Source organism: Strongylocentrotus purpuratus, unplaced genomic scaffold (assembly GCF_000002235.5).
Source record: "Strongylocentrotus purpuratus isolate Spur 01 unplaced genomic scaffold, Spur_5.0 spur5_scaffold_15, whole genome shotgun sequence".
NCBI classification, from domain to species: domain Eukaryota; kingdom Metazoa; phylum Echinodermata; class Echinoidea; order Camarodonta; family Strongylocentrotidae; genus Strongylocentrotus; species Strongylocentrotus purpuratus.
Window position 1 is genome coordinate 12586037 of NW_022145600.1, and position 16300 is coordinate 12602336.

Genomic DNA, 16300 nt, shown 5'->3' on the forward strand with positions numbered 1-16300 from the left:
AAGAAATTCATTGCATGAATAAGGCGAAATTCATTCCAGTGATTTTCTGACTACATCATCTATATTTAATTGTGTATGCTTTAAATTTAAGTTTGAAATTGTTTCATTGATTTTCTTTCAATGATGGTCCAACAGAGGCAAGGAATCTAAAAATCACCCACCCGTTTAACTAAAGATAGAGTATGTTGAAAACGGCGTATCACGGTCCCTCTCTAAACAAAATTAGTTGTTAATTTATCCGCATTTTCTAAGATACCGTAAAAGCGTAATTCCACAAACTCAGAGGTCTAATTTCAGCGGATCAGCAATGGCGTTATCGTGGTTTCAAGAATTGTCTTTCTTATCAAAAGCTGCCGTTGTTGTTGGAACAAGTGCATCTCTAATTGGTGGAACATATATCCTCTACAAAAGATTAGCTGTTAGTGGCACTGCAGGACCTGGGGAAAGTACTCGAGCAGATGTAAATATACCAAATTATATTATATTGCCCCACATGTTCATTTATAAGTTTGTTAAAGGGGAAGTCTTGTTAAGTTAGTTTTGATAGAAGCAGAAAATGAGAGGAATAGGTCAGTGAGACCTTGAGCAAATTCCGACCAAAACATGAGAAAGTTATTAATTTTCTAATTTGCGATCAATCAGATTCCTAAAATTAAAAATAGATCTAGATCTAGTAAAATTTATGTAAAAATGTAAAATTATTGTTTCATTTCACTTTTCAATTTCAGTTGGTTGCCATGGTAATTCTACTATTTGTCAATTATGATGGGGGATTGGCCGTCTGGACGCTGATTCTGAAGTTGACTGAACAAACATAAGGACTTCTCTTTTGCCTTTGAATTCAACAGAAAATTATTTATATATTCATCAAATAGCACTGTCTAGAGTAGGGTCTATCATTGACTCTCTATGCTTTGCTGGAGTGGGTCTACCCTCTACTCTAGAATCTAGGCCTACTGCCTAATAAACAACTAACCGTCATGAATATTTGTCCTTTAATATTACGTTTATTATAATATATCCAACATAATTCTTGGAAGATTCATGAAATACAATAATTGCTTGTTAACTTCTTCAAATTGCTGTTTTAAATCAACTGTCCGAATACACAACGTCTCGGTATAGACTAGACCTACTTATGTTTTTTATTTGAATTGTTTATTTGGTGTTTCAAGTCTTATTGGCTAGTTTTCAAACTACTTTCCCTCCCTGAATATTCGTCCTTTATCATGTTTATAATAATATATCCAACATATGTAAGTCTTGGAAGATTTATAAAATATAATAATTGCTTGTTAACTTCATCAAATTGCTGTTTTAAATCAACTGTCCGGATTCACAACATCTCGGTATACTCTCATTAATTCAATCGTCCATCGTTCACTCTTTAAATTGTTTATTTGGTGTTTCAAGTCTGATTGGCTAGTTTTCAAACTACGTTCCGTCAAAGTCGGGGTACTGTACGTCTTTCACCAAATCTCTGTAGGCCTATTTTTTACTTTCATTTGTATATTCACATCTAATTATGAAATACTGAGCACAGGTGCCGTTCATGTGATTATTTTTGTATTTTTTATATCATTGTCCATTTTATATCATTATTCTGCCAAATGCCAATCAGGCCGTTTCTTCAGTGATTTTCAAGACTTTGAAATCATAATAAAAACAGCACTCTTTCATTTCTATCGCTTCCCATTGAGAGGGCAGTATTTCATGCAGGTTTTTGCAAATTCGACAGTAAACAGGCCTCAACATAGGAAATGGATTAATGTAAAAATTCTATGTTAGTGAGTTATGAAGGGAATCAAGGGATTCTTGAATCTTCTATGTATAATTTCATTGAAATCCAATGATTCCATTTTTTATATGGTTCAGATGATATATTCATAGGAATTTGGGAAATATGAATATCTCTAGCACCTTCTATTAAAAGCAATGTCAATTCCCTCATTGCCATAGACATTACACTGCCTCAACATGAACACGGTCACCATCATCTGACCTTGCTCAAAATTTTTATATTTCTCAAAGTCATATGAATATATCATCTGAAACATATCAAAAATTGAATCATTGGACTTTTGTGTATCAAAAGTGAATTGATGTTCTTGCCTTGGCAGACGGCGAATCCTGAAAAAAGAGTCCTTGTTCTTGGATTGGATGGAGCAGGGAAAAGCAGTCTACTAAAATGTTTGAGTCATCAAGAGGGAGATGGCAAGCTGGAGCCAACAGAAGGCTTCAACGTCATGTGCATTCAAGCCAAGAATACAACTCTCAACGTCTGGGAAGGTATGCTCAAGAGTCCATAGTTTATCATGGATTGCCTTGTCAGTTTAAAGTACTAGTGGGTTAGAGTAGTAAATTGGTTCAACTAGTACAGTAATTACTAATTACATTACCAGTACTTCGGATTTCTTCATTTAGATAGAAGAAATGTTACATTCCAAGTACCGATAGTCAATAATTTTTGTATTCATAAACATTCATTGAAGAACAATACTTAAGTAAAGGAGTATTGTTCCATTTGTTTTGTATTCCATTGTTTAGTAATAATTGGTCAATATTTGCAAAGATTTATGCAGTTAAGCATTGCACTAATATGTTATGTTTTTAAGTAACAGAATGAACATCATTCTTTATTTTATGTGGTATTTTGCTCCAACGATATGAATGCTTTTCTTATCCGCATCTTTTGATTTACTGTAACAACCATTCACAATTATAAGCATTTATTTCATCTTCCTTTATGTACAGTTGGTGGAACCAAGAATGTGAGGTCATATTGGGATAACTTCTTGCAGGGCACAGAGCTCCTTGTCTTTGTGGTAGATTCAGCCGATGAGGTCAGGTTTCCTGAAGCTAAAGAAGAGCTTCACAAACTCCTGAAAGACGGACGACTAGAAAAGGTCCCACTTTTGGTCGTTGCCAACAAACAGGTAGAGTTTTAGTGCCAACAAAAGATTTCTAAACTTAACTTAACAAAAATGGGAAATATTCTAGGAAGAATACTCAATGTGTTCCGGAAACCTGTTAGTGTTGAGCCTTGCCGAGTATAATGCATGTTTAAAAAATATGGGTATTAGTATAATGTAAGGAATAGTTGTTCAAATGGAGGTTATCTTGGAGGATAGTTGGCTAGGTGTAAGTGTTCTGAGGAGCAATTGTCTCAAGGGGCGGCATTTTTGGGGTGGCTGTTCTGGATATAGTCATCCTGGGGGTAGTTTTCAGGATACTGTAGATTTGGTGCTATCTTGTTACATTCAAAGTATCTTGCAAAATTAGCGCTTGTGGGGCTATTGCCTTTTGATTTGCCATCAACAAAATGGAGGAATATGAGTGTTCTCCTTTGAACCATATGCAATATTGTGCACACAGTGTGTGTGGGGAAGCACTGAATCCAATGACCAGGGTTATATTTTATCTGTAAAGCGCTTAGAGACGTTGGAGATGTATTAAGCGCTTTATAAAAGCTGAATATTATTATTAAGACTCTATTTTAAGTGAATGGGAATCTTGAATGACGACATATTGTTATAGTTCATTTTACTGATGAATTTGAATTATAATGATGATAATAATGATAATAAGTCTTGTTTACCAAGGGTATCCTCATCAGTATTTATAACGTTCTCCTGAAGAGCCCCTTTAATCATATTGTTACCCTTGGTTTAGCCAAGCTACCATGATAAGGCGCTCAAGTATTCAAGGAATTTTTTCCTACACCTGGATGGAGAGTGTCAAATCTAGATTTATATTTTGCCAAAGGACATTAGTGCTGCAGCAGGTACTGTATCCACTAGACCATGACAACTCTTTGTGAGGAATTGATGTAGAGGTGTCGTGATCCAGTGGACATGTCACATGACTGTGGATCACAAGGTCCGCAGTCTAAGTCCCGCCCCGGCACCAATTTCCTTTGGCAAGACATTGATCTACATTTGCCACTCTCTACCCAGGTGTTAAATGAGTACCCAGTAGGATGCAAAAGTTAATGTGGTTAGATGAGCAAGTGTGCGATTGTGAAAATGATGCCTGGTTGGAATGCTCCCAGGGAGTGGAGAATTTACATACATTATGTGCGGGTAAGCCTGAATCCGATGATTTTCATTATCATGATGACATTCATTCTTTATTTGTTTTGTTAGGATCTTCCTGGAGCTAAGAAAGGAGGTGCTTTCTTGGCCAGCTTAGACCTGGTCTTACCCCTCAAGGGTAGAGATGTCCATCTGCTTGAAGTGAGCTCCTCAGCAGAGAAAAAGAGCGCCAACATGTCTGAAGTCTTAGATCTCATGTCCGTCCTCTCAAAGAACTAGTACTCCATTTGAATCCCATCGTCATTTGATTGAATAACGCATGCTCCAGCGACTATTGTCTGCGGTCAATTTCTTCAAGGGAAATTTTTAACTTAAAAGAAAATCCAACTTTAACAGACAAGTACTCTAAACGAAAGCAGAGAAGCAGACTGGTAAATGTTTGAATGAAATCAGAAAGAAAATTTGAATTTTTGAAAGATGTAATCACTATGTACGGGCATTTTGGGCTGAAGCGTTAATGTCACTTTGACGTAGTGCCAGACAACTTTCCCATTTGTTCCAACAATTTTTTCAAACTTTCGCCACTCTGTTTTTCTTAGTTTTCTGCTTTCATACAAATGAACTTATTACAAAGGTTGGATTGGCCTTTAAACCATTGACCCAACACTATACCTTACTCCAACCTTAACTCTAAACCTAACCTACATACCAAATTGCAATCCTTAATCTATTAAACCTTTTATTGTGGATGATGGATAGTTCAGAGCAATTTTTGCTGGAGCAAATATCGTGTGACCCGTTATTTGTGTGTAACACATCGATGTAAATACACCTGTAATTATTTTGTACAGAGAGTTTCTGTTATTATTGCTATTGCTGTTGTTGTTGTTGTTGGTGATGCTTGGTATGGATAACGTAAGGATGATGTAGGAAATGAAATAACTGAATCTAATTCAGGTGACTTTGGAGGGGAAAAAAGATATGCATGATTTTATTTCTGTGTATTTGTGCTAAGTTGTATTCATTTATAATTCATAATAATGGTAATAATTCAATTTTGATGTCATTTAAAAAATTGAAATTGCATTCCTATATTTGTTTTTGACTTGCTTTATTGAGTACATGTTGTAAGTCTATTCATGTGTATTCAGTCGTTCAATGCTGTAGAACACACATGTCCATTTAAGAACCCAAATATATCTATATCTCTCTCTCGCTCTCGCTCTCTACATGTATTTCTCTACCTCTCACTCCTTCTCTCCCTCTACCTCTCACTCTTTCTCTCCCTGACCCCTCTCACTGTATTTTTCTTTTTGGTATAATCCTCTGCCTTCTCAGTTTTTCTGTCTCCCCTATAACCTTCACTATCCCCTGATTAACTTGACTAATTTTTTATATCTCTCTTCTGTTGACATATTTCGTCCTTTTGCTTTCTGCACTCACTTCTAATTTCTGTGAATTAAATTGCCCTTATTCCCTAAGTTCATTGTTTTGAGTGCTGTACATTACAACATTCCTGATTTTCTCTCTAGTATGTTAAATTGATTTGGAAGTTCCTCCCTTGTAAATTTCACCTGTCAAACACTGTACACCGAAAGATGTTTATGGGACTACACGAACACGTGGCGTAAAAAGCCGCCCCCCCCCCCCCCCGATTTTTACGATGTTACATGCATATTGAACCTGTCAGTGAATTTAAATCATTTTGAATCATCTAAAAACAATTTTTGTACAGCTAGCTAGAATGTGTAAAGTCAACCTTTAAAAACTTTACCTCACTTTCTATTGACCAACGGATAAGAATTATGACGAAAATTAAGAAAAGCATAAAACCGTACACACAGAACCCAAGTCAGGCCCTATTCTAAGTGAGCTCATACAGGTGTATTCCACTAACAAGTCGCTTTTATGTTTAAACCAAGAGGATATTTATTATTTAAAGTTGTAATATCTCTTTACAGAAGTAAGATTTCAAGCTCATTTTTTTTAGTATATAGTAGCGACAAGGAAAGCCAAACATGCAAAACAAATTGTGTTTTGTTGGTGACTGGTAGACTTTAAGATATATCCAGAGTACCAACAGGAATCTATGAAATCCCACCAATGTCACTTGCCAGATTTAACCTGATGCACAGATCAACAGTTTATCAGTAACCTTAATAGATTATTTAAAATGAGTTGAAGATGTTCATACATGTCAGTTATGTGTAAAAGAATGTTCAGGAGAAGTTGTTGTTCATATCATTTACGACCAGATCTTAATCTATATATCGCGTACATTTGTGAGTCTTTTCTGTGACAGGGTTAGATATGTGACAGGGAATTATTATTTGAATAGGTTTCTGTTATTGATTTAGGTACTTTCCTGCAGTTATTTATGTCAAGAGTACTTTACTTCATGTCTCTCTCAACCTGAACAGTACTCCGACTTAGTTTGACTGTGAGTTAAAATCAGTCCTTATTGATTTAAAGATGAAGTTGAGTTCTGGTCATGCGATTGCATTGTGAAAGAAACGGTGTGGAATCGATCAGAAAAGGTTGATCATCTAGCATATAAGAATTTGTGTGTATTGCAAGGTTTTGGAATCATCAAAATGATAAGAAATTTGGCCAAGTCTTGGTAAAGTTACAAACACTGTACACCGAAAGATGTATTTGGGACTACACGAACACGTGGCGTAAAAAGCCGCCCCCCCCCCCCCCCCCGATTTTTACGATGTTACATGCATATTTAGAATATGAAGGCATTTGAAGAGCCATGCTTTTCAGGGAACATGTCTTATCTGATGTTCTTCCACACTTGCATAATAAGAATGAGTAACGCTCACAAATTATTTTTCACCTCTTCCCAGAACTCAACCTTCTCTTTAAGGCCTTCTGGTTCTCCACAGAAGACGATGCATTTTTCTTGATAGAACAGAAAATAGTTTTGTTTGATCTTGTGTACATGTATAGGTCTTGTTTATTGTTTTACAAGATCTTCATTTTTGGATCTAATAATATTCCCATTTAGTAGGCAAACAGATATCTTGAGTCGTATCCAAGTATTGTGAAACTTGTATATAGAATGTTCAGTGAGTGTAAAAAGAAGTAGAAACTACATATGTATATCAGATGTCTATTTGATGTTTTGTACATGTACTAAAGGTTACTAAACTTTCAATCTGTCTACAATGAATCCTTATTTATCTTTGTGCTAGTTTTTTTAGTTTTTGGACATCATGCCCTTTGTTTTCAATTGTTAACTTTACTGTAAAAATAGAACACCTTTGTTCAAAATATCTTTCTGATAATGTTGTTCGATTTGATGAAATCAACCACGTAGAGATTTTACATGGCACTCTGACAGAGAAGTTAGTTTGACTATACACAAGTCTCTTTGAAGCACTGTGGGGGTGTTTGGACAAAATTATTTTCAGATCTTACCATTTTACAGATTTTAAGAAATGACAATCACACACACACACAAATTTCAAATCAGAATTTCCTCAAAAACCTTATTTCCACATGAGGCAGTTAAGCAAAAATGCAGAGGCAAAATTTAAACCCATATGTAAATGAATAACGATGTTTTGGGTGGGGGGGGGGGGTCATAACCTGACCAGTCTTTTACTGTAGGACACAAGAATACATCATGTTGGGAGCCAAATGGCATTAAATCATGTGATTTTGCACAGAGTCAATGTCTTCTTGGCTCCAAACGGATTCAAAATAGTATTTATTAAAAAAAGAAAACAACCGTGCCTCGCAACATAATGTTGAATTGTGCAAACACATGACACCAACAGGGATATTTTCATTTTCATATAATTTGGAGTTTCTTTTCGTTTAACAAGGTAATCAATTTGAATTACACCTTGTCATGTGGAGAAGGATTTACAGCACACATTACCTCGTCAATATGGTACACTATATCATCGGTTTGGAGCCAGAAGGGCATTGATCCATATACAATGTACCGGTACTTTAATTACCAAGTGTATGATCACCCAACAACCTTTTGCTCTGTATGTAAAGAGTTCCATATTGCTGTACTTTACTCAAAATATTAATTCTATAAAGAGTTATTGCAAATTTAAGTGCCCTCTCAAGTTACCAAGGAGCGACCTTCAAGTACAGTAGTCTATGCTCACGTATGCACTTGCATAGGATATGACTTGTACAGAACCAAAGTCTGACTTCGGTTTCATTTTATGATATCTTTCAATTTCTTCATACTCCTTATACATTAGCCCGTTATATTGCTGAGTAAAGATTTTTTTAGGTTGATTTTATACATTTTAAAGCCCCACTGCACTAGTTTGGCCAGGAGAGATTAGACCTTGCATTGTCACTGACAGGTGGTTATCTCATCAAATAAATTCTCAATTAACATAAGAAAAAAAGGATCATGGGAGACAAATGGTCACCGATTAGGCATTGTTTGCTATATAGAGGGCGCAAGTAGCTATAAGTAGTGCAGTGGGGCTTTAATTGACACAAATTATACTTCTGTGGTGATTGGTACACTTCAACACAGAACTTACTCCCTCTCGGCTCTGAACAGGCAATTGACATGGGTCGATCACACCTTCCCCAAAGCTCACTATCATCCAAAGTCAATCACAAATCATTCCAAACAAACAAACAACTATATCATGTTAGAAATTCAGAGAAGTAAAGGTTGTCGTACTCGACACGGAGGTGACATTTAATAAATCCGATGATAATGTTCATTTACAATCATACATTATTTACATTAAAAACACACACGTAGCACATCATTTTAGACACAATTGTATTTCCATGTGATTGGTACATGTATGTTCACTGCTATCCACTCGTATTAAAATGATGGGAGAATTAAGTTAACCAATAGACTATTTTCGTAATACATGTATTATCAAATTTAATGCACAAATCTTTGTAAAGTGCCTTTTTTCAAATTATTTCATTCACCTGTTACAAATGATTGTATTTCAGTAGTCAGAATGCAAATTGCATGTACATTAATTGTCGCTAGATTGGACAAACATTATGGCTAGTCCTACCTCACAACACGCAATGTACAAGTATGCAATCTGCATTCTGACTATTGAAATGCAATTATTCGTAACAGATGAATGAAATAATTTGTAACAAGGCTTTTAACATAGATTTGTGCATTACATTTGATCACGTTATAAAAATGGTCTATTGCTCTCTATTGATCCATTACATTCATAGGCAAAGGATAAACGTCAACAACTTGATCATGTTAGGTGGCTAAATAAAATGTACTTGGCAAATGATACTACAGCTCTTTAACAATGGACTGCACTTTGCCAAGCAATGTTCACCTTTCTTCGAATGATCTCTCTAATTGGGACAGACGTGCTTCTGATCCCAAATGATTACTTCTGGTGCATGCCTCCCTTGACTACACTGTAGCTACATGTACATCCTGGATAGGTAAATCTACACAAGACCACCGAAGATGAAATAAAGACGAAATTTTAGATGAAAGTACAGTGTAGCATGAAAACAATTTGTCACCATATTAAAATAAAAAATAATGTTTAAAAAATAACATTTAACTAAAAATTAAAATAAAAAATAATGTTAAAAAAAGAACATTTAACTAAAAATTTGTGCAACATACATATATAGACATGAACCTCTTTCCTTATTCTCTACAAATGTAAGTGATCAAGTGTGTAGTTCACTAAATCTGCCGTGATACATGATTAAGCTTTCACTGTTATTAAGGTACTTGTTTATGTAGTCTCAAGACATGTATTAATATTTAAAAATACTGCTATATAACACACAAGTGACCTATTTGCATGCATGCCGGTATTGTAAAGACTGGACAGATTTTCGAAAACCAAAGTGAATACATGGGTGGAAAACTTTGCTGTCAACCTCAATAAAAATATTGAGCCACCATTCTTACAAAAGAACAGGGTTAAAGCCTCCCTTATAGTAGAGTTTAATAAGTGACCACCATCAGCCAAGGTCCACAATGTCATTTTGTGAAAAGCCCCTTTGACTGACACAGCTGGGACAACCAAATACAAATGTGGATCTGCTAGACCTATTTGTAAGTTTCACAGCAAGAAAATACATGTACAGATTTTAATGAATAGAATCAAAATCTGAAATGCTCCTGTACAAAACATTATTTTAACACTGCCTAAATGTAAAGTTAAATATTTAACTGTCTGTTGTTCAAAGCAAGACCCTCACATACATGTATCATTGTAATTGTTGTCATCCTTTATACAATGACTCCCATGTAGGAAGAAAGCACTGAGGAAAAAGAAAAGCTATATAATTTGCCAAATCATGTCAGTTCAACATATTTTTAATTGATGAATACATGATTACTCAACATAAAGTACTTTTTTTGCTTACTGGTATATTCCCATCAGAAACAAGATAACAGTATTTCACTATGCTTTTCCTCTCCCCTGCACAGGTGATGCCAAATGCTTAAAAAATAAAATAAAATAATGATAAGATTCTTAAAAAGGCTACCAGTACGTGAATGACGATATTTTTCTTCATCACAGCAACATTAATATCCTTATATGTAAGCTGATATTTCCTACAGAAAGTCATGTAAAAAAAAAATTAAAAAAAATAGAAACAACAATTTTCTACAGGAAAACAATGATTATGCAAATTTCATGGCCAGGCAAGAACTTTCACCACTTGCAAAAAATGTATGTTGTGAATCAGTTATTTCTCATGATGAAACTTTGAGAATCTAAAGTCTTCAAGTATTGTACTGGAGAACCTTACAAATGCCTCTTACATAATTCATTCATAAGGCATTTAACAGAGATGCTTGTAGCCTTTTAATGACTTCAAAATTTGTTCAATGACTTTTTTTTTTAATTAAATGAGACAGCAACTTCTTATCTGAAAGCTTTGATCGCACTGTGTATGCAAATCTAAGAACTTTTTTCTTGCAAATTCCAATACCTTACAAAATTGCAAGACATAGGCCCCGCCTTGCAATGGATCAACCCTAACACTATCATGTTAAATTTAATACATTGGATCGATTGCAACTCTATGTAAGACAGGGCCGTGAAGTCACAATGTGTTTATTTTGTCTCACTCATTCATCACCCATAGAGCTCCTTTGCTGCACTCATTTGAAGTCCAACTCTACATACTCTGGCAAAAGGATCCCTTTATCAACATTACGATGGACAGTGTACACCAAACACATTTGGCGTTGGCTGTTGTTAAAAGTCATCATTTCTATCATACAGCTTTAGATGTAGATTATTCGCTTTGGTAAAAGATGCATCAAGCTGTGATAGTTAAGAAAATAAGTGCAACACTGAAGATATACCTTCTCCTTCATTCTCATTTGTATTAGATTACTGAACAAAAACAAAACCTTGTGTCACAACAAGGAAAATGTTGACCAAGCTCCCAATATCCTCCGTCAACACACATGATGGCAAAAGACCTGTTGATGATGGCAATTACTGTATCACCTTTATACAATAGGAGCCCTTATTTAGCCCCTAATTAGGACCGATGTTGGCATGTTCTTAAAAGTCAATCAGTCTATTAGGAAGCACAATTACTTCACGCTATTCAACTCTCAATCTCCACAGTTATAGCAAAATATCATTTGTGCGATCCCGGAGATAAGACGAGTCCTTTACTTTGGTCCTTCAGTGGGCGTTGTCCTTCCTGCTCCCATGACAACGCCTACCAGTATGGCTGCAATGGTGAACCCTTGGGCTGCTACCCTAGCTCTCATCATGGTCTGGGACCTGGCTGTGTTGCCTCGCTTGAACATGACCAGTCCATACGTCAAGGCTCCCGCAGTAGCCAGGCAACCTGGACATAACAGTAAAAATAAAGAGTCAAAAGCTAATCTACAAGACTACAAATGCGCTATAAATGGCTTACTTCGAACCATCAGGTCATCACGTCTAGTCGGGAGGCCGCATAACACACATTGTCATGAAACTAAAGAAGAAGATAAAGCGACCTTTCATAGATATTTTCACAAATTGTCAGGTTAATTGGACCAGACCATTAGTAGATGAGAGAGGTTTATTTCACAAACATTAGCCAAGACGTTTTGTGAATATAGGGGTATGTTTTCAAAAAATGTTGGGTGACATGACCACCTGACCGGATGCAATGAGCCAATGATTCAAAGTAAGCCCGATAAACCATGGTATCTCACCCTGACACACAGCATATCATTATCCCAGGATAAGATAAGATAGAGGCAAGGTTAGTACAATATAGTTGGTTTATTTATATTGAATGCAGGATATAGATCGGATCAAGATTGAGATTGTTCAGGGAATAGGGATTAGGATTAACATTTAAAGGATGATTTTTTTTTTTTTTAATGATCATGGGCCACGATTTGTACACTTTCAAACTATTTTGGAGCTCTATTTCAAAAATTTACAACATTGACATTTTCCAGGTGTTATTTCTTTTATATTGTCGATCAATAATAGCGATTAGCTTAGTTTTTAAGCAGGCATGCGCAAGGATTGAGTAATTCCCTGTTAGGCTAAATTAAGCAACACTCCCTGTAAGCTGCATGCGCCTTTTTACACTAACCACTACTGTTGTAAACGTATCAAACTGTACCTGCAGGCTGCATTGATTTGCATTTCCGATGAACCAACATTGTGAACGAAGAGACAAAGCTCTCCTCAACCTCTTGCATATTCAGCAATTTCGAGTGAACAGCGCTCTATATCATGAATATTCACTGTAATGTCTCTTCGCCATGTTAAATCAACGATACAACATGAATGAATCGTCGGGTTAGGACGAAGAATCACCCTTTTTCCAATCGAAGACATTTTCAAAGTATAATTTTAACTTTAAGTGGTTGGAAAGATGCCCAGAGGAGTCGAAAAACATTGTAAGTCAAAATACTACCTCTTTAAATTTCGAAAAAATTGTGACCCAACCCGCTGTTTTAGGACTTCCACCATTCCTCTTGGGTAAAAATAACCGCACATGAGCAAATGGAACGCGAATGCTAACCGCCTGCAGCTTGCAGCCGTAACTAGCGGGTGAGTGCATACAATACTCACACATACGATGGACGTGCATTTATACCAGTGCGTAATGAGCGAGTATGGACAGGTTGCGTAACTTACCGATTGGGACGAATGGATTCTGCTTCAGTTTCTTGATCAATTTTTCCCTGAATCCTTCCTGCTGAGCTGGAACCCAGTCATATAACTCAAGGGGTATATCACCTGGATATTGAAACGATTTCCTCATCTCTTTAGGCCCGTTGGGCACTGCAGGTTCCTTGATCGCTGCCATTTTTCTCGTATTTTTGTGCTTTGCTTTAGGTCTACTTTTTCTATTTTTTATTTTGGGGTCGATCGGTCGTAGCCTGAGTTCAAGGAGTGGGTTGTATTGGTAGTTTTGCTAAACTATAATCACTCCATAAACGCTGTATCTAGAGTACATGCATGCATTTCAATGATTTCTACTCGATGGCTTTTCTTTATTGATGAAAGCTACGAGACATTTTTTTTTTACAGAAAACACGTAATTCATGATTTTTAGGGATAAAATACCTAATAGTCAAACGCCTGGACATTAGGCAAATTTAACATACCAAACAACAACAACAACAACAAAGTTAGAGAGAGAGCTACCATGCATTGCCAGTCATATCATGGAGCTATCTGTAATGAGAGCTACACTTTGACACATTGTTACAGTTTAATATCAGGGAGCTTTTGCAAAAGGCAAATAGAAAGATAAGCCCCCAAAGATCGGCCATGCACACAGCGCCCCACAACCGTGCCCACAATTATCAGAACACGTACACAAGACAAAACAAAAGTTGAAAAACAAAACAGGGCAAAGAAAAAGTTAAGCCCCAAAGATCGGCCACACAGCGCCCCATGCTCAGCCGGGCCCACAACAATAATTATCAGAACACATGCAGAAACAAAAGTTAAAAAACAAAAACAAAATAAAACAAAACAAATCCCCCGGCCGGGAACAAATCACAAACAATAAATTACAAATTAAAAACATCCTACTTCCATCCCCTTATTTCGCATTTCCATGAGAAATCGGAGGTAGGCCTGTTTATAGGCCCTGACACTTCATGTAATGTAAGGCTAACCATCATTTCAATCTGTATGATGGGCCTATGCAGTTTTGATATAAATTACATCAGTATCAGAAACCATTAACATCTGTGATACGCACGGCTAGACTCTCACTCTCTTTCTCTCTCTCGATCTCCCTCGATCCCTCCCTCGATTCCCCCCCCCCCCCCCTCTTTCTCTCTCTCTCTCTCTCTCCCTCCCTCTCCCTCTTTTTCTTCCTCTCTCCCCTGTTACAGTCAATGTAATGCATTTTTGTTCAATTTTCCTTCAAATTTGCATGATCTATTTACAATAATCATCTCATTCCATAGGAAAACAACAGAAAATGGACTTTGAAATACACGTTTTGATATTCATGCGCAACTCTATTGCAATATTATAATTTTTCGTATCTGTTTCGTTTGTGTGTGCAGTGTGAAATAAGCCTAGATGGATAATTCGTGAATGTATACAAACAAAGAAATAAACTTTTGTAATGTTTAAGTCGGTTTTTGAAATTCGCTAAGCTAAAGAACTCGTATCTGGAGCATCTTGGGAAATGGAAACTGTTCTTGTTTGTTGGTGTCGTCGCCCCAAAGTTTTCGCCTGTAATTTTAGTCAAATTTCTGAAGTTTGAAACAATATTTAATTAGCACAAAAGAGTTAGTATTTCGTTTTAAAAAATTGGTGCTACTCAGACTTACACCGCTTGTAGGCCTACCCAAGTTACACCAACGAAACCGAAACCAGATCGACTCTACAGACATTTAAAAAAATTAATTGACACCTCCAACGCCCCCCAAAATAGTCGTCTTGAGTCGGTTTAGCGGTGTGACATGTATAGGAATTAATTTGGAAATTTGAATCTTGAGTGTGTTTGCGCCCTCATCTATATTATCTCTATGTGTCGATTGTACATCGCCATGGTTGATTTTGGCACCCATACAGTATCATACAGCTCAATGCAGTGAGCTTAGAAAACGATTTGTACGGTCAAGTATTCATCTCATTTGCTATGATGGAAATTACATATTCAATTCAATCAAATGCATGATGAAAAATTATTTTGTTATCCTTGGAAAAACTGGGAAAAAAGTAAAATGTAAAGAAAATCACGAGAATGTACAGCATACTCAAAAAGATATGGAATTAAAATGTTGAGGGGAACACAAAAGGCCTAAATCTGTTTATATCGTCAGAATCTCATTTCTTAATTTCATTTCTGTATCTGATGGGCCTAATAGTAATAAGATATACTATTCAGTAAAATGCATAGTACAGACTCTCTCACTCTATCTTCCCATTTCTCTCTCTCTGTGTGTCTCTCTCTCTCTCTCTCTCTCTCTAGTCTCTCTCCCTCTCCCTCTACCTCTACAACAAGATACGATAATTTCAACGATATGAATCTTCCCCACCTAAACTCAGTTTGCGACCCCCCACTCTCCCTCAAAAAAAAACAAAAAAAATCGCTGTCAATTTCTGATGCTCCTCAAATGAATCGTATTGCAATCAATATAATGCTTTTTGAGTACTTTTCTTTCAAATTTGCATGATCCATTTTATAATATTCATCTCCATCCAAAGGGGAAATACAGAAAAATGAGTTTAAAGTACAATTGTTTCTATTAATGCGCAACTCTTTAATTGCCAATATAATAATTTTCCGTATCTTTTCCGTTTATTTGTGGGGTGTCAAACAAGATGGATGGCTCGTCAATATATACAATAGAATACAAAGAATACAAATATACAAATGTATAGAATACAAAGTGTATATATCCTTTTCTTGAACATGATATTATTTATTTTTGGTACTTGATAATCTTTATAGATATTTATCACAACTATGAAATTTTAGACGGTTACCATTTCGTGTTTTTTTTTTCTTTTCTTTTTACTTTTTTTTTTTTTTTTCTTCTTCATTTTCATTTCTTAAAATTCAGTTATGAGTTATGAGTTTTTGATCGATCGGGTGGGTGGTACATGCACGACATTACTTATTATAGGCTCTAGTAAGCTTGGTTTGTTAGAACTCTTGTGAGTAATGTGCCGCGGGATTCCATATCCTTAAACTGCTGGCGAACAGAGCAACAAGACCAAGCTCTGTAATTATTAGGATCTCTGTCCAGTAGTGCCGTGTTTGTGCCATCGAACTGGATCGACCAAATCAATTGATTCATAATA

The 16300-nt window shown here is 36.1% G+C and overlaps 2 protein-coding genes across 3 annotated transcripts; one reads left to right on the forward strand and one right to left on the reverse strand.

Annotated features, from left to right (window-relative positions):
- Positions 1-247: 247 nt before the first annotated feature.
- Positions 248-4452, forward strand: LOC574813 (ADP-ribosylation factor-like protein 3). Of its 2 annotated transcripts, XM_011683553.2 has the most exons (5): positions 248-460; positions 729-740; positions 2121-2289; positions 2755-2936; positions 4146-4452. In XM_011683553.2, exons 1-5 carry the CDS (start codon positions 308-310, stop codon positions 4311-4313), a joined length of 684 nt encoding a protein of 227 aa, XP_011681855.1. In that variant the 5' UTR covers positions 248-307; the 3' UTR covers positions 4314-4452. The 2 variants fall into 2 exon arrangements, with proteins under 2 accessions (XP_011681855.1, XP_780302.1); XM_775209.3 differs by lacking the exon at positions 729-740 and having other exon boundaries at positions 251-460.
- A 5686-nt stretch (positions 4453-10138) lies between these two features.
- Positions 10139-13382, reverse strand: LOC574881 (HIG1 domain family member 2A, mitochondrial). Its single transcript, XM_775283.5, has 2 exons — positions 13160-13382; positions 10139-11861 (listed from the first exon to the last, which is right to left on the reverse strand). Exons 1-2 carry the CDS (start codon positions 13329-13331, stop codon positions 11680-11682), a joined length of 354 nt encoding a protein of 117 aa, XP_780376.1. The 5' UTR covers positions 13332-13382; the 3' UTR covers positions 10139-11679.
- Between the last annotated feature and the right edge of the window lie 2918 nt (positions 13383-16300).

Bases quoted from the DNA above. Each gene is read 5' to 3' on its own strand.
- LOC574813 (XM_011683553.2), top strand. From the start codon at position 308: ATGGCGTTATCGTGGTTTCAAGAATTGTCTTTCTTATCAAAAGCTGCC. The intron at 2,290-2,754 runs GTATGCTCAAGA...CTTTATGTACAG, and splicing joins AACTCTCAACGTCTGGGAAG to TTGGTGGAACCAAGAATGTG. The intron at 2,937-4,145 runs GTAGAGTTTTAG...TTGTTTTGTTAG, and splicing joins TGGTCGTTGCCAACAAACAG to GATCTTCCTGGAGCTAAGAA.
- LOC574881 (XM_775283.5), bottom strand. From the start codon at position 13,331: ATGGCAGCGATCAAGGAACCTGCAGTGCCCAACGGGCCTAAAGAGATG. The intron at 11,862-13,159 runs GTAAGTTACGCA...TGTTATGTCCAG, and splicing joins GAATCCATTCGTCCCAATCG to GTTGCCTGGCTACTGCGGGA.